At 40.1% G+C, this 3310-nt stretch overlaps 1 protein-coding gene across 1 annotated transcript; it reads right to left on the bottom strand.

The window, feature by feature from the left end:
* Positions 1-148: 148 nt before the first annotated feature.
* Positions 149-2167, bottom strand: SARC_10244 (hypothetical protein). The gene is made up of 6 exons (XM_014295720.1): positions 2060-2167; positions 1703-1808; positions 1289-1360; positions 939-1065; positions 595-667; positions 149-385 (listed from the first exon to the last, which is right to left on the bottom strand). The coding sequence occupies exons 1-6, from the start codon at positions 2146-2148 to the stop codon at positions 232-234; spliced, it is 621 nt and encodes a 206-aa protein (XP_014151195.1). The 5' UTR covers positions 2149-2167; the 3' UTR covers positions 149-231.
* Positions 2168-3310: the final 1143 nt, after the last annotated feature.

Here is a 3310-nt window from a genome sequence, read left to right as displayed (position 1 = left end):
ACAACACACACACACACACACACATATATATATATATATATATATTTATATATAAGGAATAAAGGGCCGCGCTAAAACTGAAAGAATGTATCATTCACCTCACCAACCATAGGCATACGCATAGATACATAGCTCTTGATAGACAGATGCAACACCTATTTATTAATGTGACATCAACAACATGATACTCAATCTCAGTTCGTGTACATCAAATTATGTTGCTCTCTACATTTAATTGGCTTGCTGCGCGAGTTTCGGTATGTCTTCAGGTCCGAATGTGCCTTCGCAGTCACCCTTTAGCACGGCTTGTACAGTAGCTTGAGCCAAGATCGATACGCTTACAGGGGGTGGCGGGGTTAAAGTGCGTGCCACGCCTAATCTGGAACTGCAAGATGTATAATTGACCAAAATTAGTGTGATCGGATCTTGGGTATGCGATGATGCTATTCCAACAACGAAATATCATCAAATAGAGAAAGCATCAACAAAATTATAACCTGGACTGGGCATTAACAACAGCCCGAAATATATGATCTCATCACACAATTACAGCAAGGATCGAAGCAAATTTTTATTCAACTCACAAAAAAATACCTTATACAACCTAAAGACTTTATTCCGAGCGCCATCGCTGATGTCGTCATGTCAGAGTCATCGAAAAGAAATCCTAGAGATAATTTTACACCATTTCTTTTTCAGTGATGCTAGTGAATATTTCTTCAGCAAGTTGATCAAGTTTGAAATGAATAACCAAGCACGCACTGAAAATTAACTACAAATTGCGCAATATAAATTAACTAGGAGGATAGCATGAAATTTAATTTCGTAAACAAAGTCAGGTATACAAGCGGCGATACCGTAAACTCAAACACTGAATATCTATAAATCAGTTTGCGGATTCCTATTTAATTCTCAGGACGCAGAAGGTCACCGCCTACCTGGTCGAAGAATGACCGTTTTGTACTCTGGGTGAGCCTTGATCAGTTGCTCAGCTTCTCGTTTAGTACTAATATACCTCTTATCGACAAAAGGCGGCGCAGAGTCGGCTGAGATATACACAAAGGTCTGGATAATAGTACATAAAAAACTAGGGATGAGGAAACTGTCGAAGTTCAGTACACGTTGGTGAACACTATATAATCGAACCTGATCTCTGACCACACAATTCAAACAACACTTGCGAAGATCAGAAAGGAAATAATTGCAGTTCAAGAGAACAGCTTTACGAAGTGACGGACAAAAAAAAAGAAGGAAAAAACCCCCCCTCCCAGTCAATTGTTGAGCCCACCTCAACGTTCTTGTGTTCACTGGCGGCAGCAGCTGCCTTGTCGGCTGTGTCACGATTCACGACTTCATATTTCTGAGTCACGAAAGTGATACAACGTTAATAAAAAAGCAACACAAATTTGCAAACGAACAAGTGGTGCTAACCATAGTGGCCCTTCAGCTAAGCGTTGCCAAGTAACGGCGACGGAAATACAAGACTTGCGCATGGCACAATCATAGCCTGGCCAGCTACCAAGATTCTGGACTCGTGGAAAGCAATCAATACCATCAATGATTTATGACACATACAGTCCATGAGCAGCGTAGTATCACAAATGGGATGGTTTGGTACGCGAATTGACGCACAAGTAACAGTTTCAAACAGAGCAGAACTCAGAGCGGGAATGCACGATATACTATGGATGGTCGCACATACCACGTTTTTAGAAGCACCCGATGTGCTGGCACTAGGTTTGATGTAGCTCTTGTATGTTTGATCTTCGAGTAAGGTGCCCACAGCATGTACAACGGCTGTAGTCGTGCTAATTTGATCACGTGTGTATACGGATGGAGAGTGCACTTGAAATCAGTCACGGGAAGAAGACGGTGGTGAATTTGCGCATGTCCGAGCTAAATTGAAGCCATATCATTGCTGAATCGCAAGCTGCAGACGCCAAAATGGATCCAATCACTAAGTACTAGTATAGGCGCATAGGCCTTGCAGGCACGCGCAGGCAACACTTAAATGCAGGCAAAGATATATAAGAGCAGAAAATGGACGAAAAGGACATACCCGAGCAAATGTTTATAGCTCTCTGGTTCCAGTGCATCACCTTTCTGCCAATTGACTTTCCTCATCCATGCAGATACGGCACTGGGCATGGTTCCAGATCTAATGACAACTCAGCAAACAGAACAACATATGCACACTTTAGAACTCGAAAAGAACTATACAGACAATAGATTTAAAAATAAAGACAAAACAAACCGTGGCAATCCACCGCACATCGTACTCAATTCCAGTCGCTCATTCGATCGATTGAAATAAAACGTAAATATCGAAGGACGAACACTCACTGATTTTAATGCCTACAGTAGTTAATTTCAAACTTGAATGGAGTATGATGTAGCACACAATGATCACCTAACTATAACCCACAGCACACTACCATACACACAGAAAATGTACAATTTGTGATGAACACATCGCACACAAAGGCTGACAAGGCCCATATATGCACATTCGATACTTCAATGAATATCACTTATGGGCGTCCCCCAACATGCACCCAATTACCGCAAACGTCAAGACTTTCTGCGGCGAACAAGGTCAAAAAGAGACTCAGACAAACTTATATCCACAGTTGCAAAAGTGCACGCATCGGAGAGCGCATCAGAAGTACCATATATATTCAGCAGTACAATCTCAAAATATAAATTTTATGCATTTAACTAGTATTCAGAATACTGAATATGGCATGCGTTAGTACATTTCTCATTACTAAAAGGAAGAGCAGCAGTGGGGAACAACCATGTATCCCAACGATGCGTAGAGGCATTTCAGTACATCACTGCTACCAGTCGACTTGCTATGGATCGTCTATTTTTGTTAGAGCTCGTTTTCATCTACATGCAAGGTAATAAAACTAGCGTGTATATGTATACAGTGTATAGTAAAAGAAATGAGAAAACAAATACGCTTCACCAATTCGTTATCTGAACACAATCGTACTGACTGAAAATGGTATATAGAACACCCGAAATAGTATACGGCGAATTTGATAATTATATCAATGTATGTACACATGAGCATGTGTAAACATTCAAAGTATACACATTTCAATAAACACACACACACATACATACATACATACATGCATAATAATATGTGTGCATAAAAGCATGCGTAAGTCTTTAAAGTACAAAAACTTATATATATATATACATACACACATACACACACACACACATATATATATATATACACACACACACACACACAAACACACACACACATATATATACATACACACACACAAACACT

The sequence above is a fragment of the Sphaeroforma arctica genome (genome assembly GCF_001186125.1).
Source record: "Sphaeroforma arctica JP610 unplaced genomic scaffold supercont1.1182, whole genome shotgun sequence".
In the NCBI taxonomy this organism is placed as follows: Eukaryota; class Ichthyosporea; order Ichthyophonida; genus Sphaeroforma; species Sphaeroforma arctica.
This window is presented reverse-complemented; position numbering and strand designations above follow the sequence as displayed.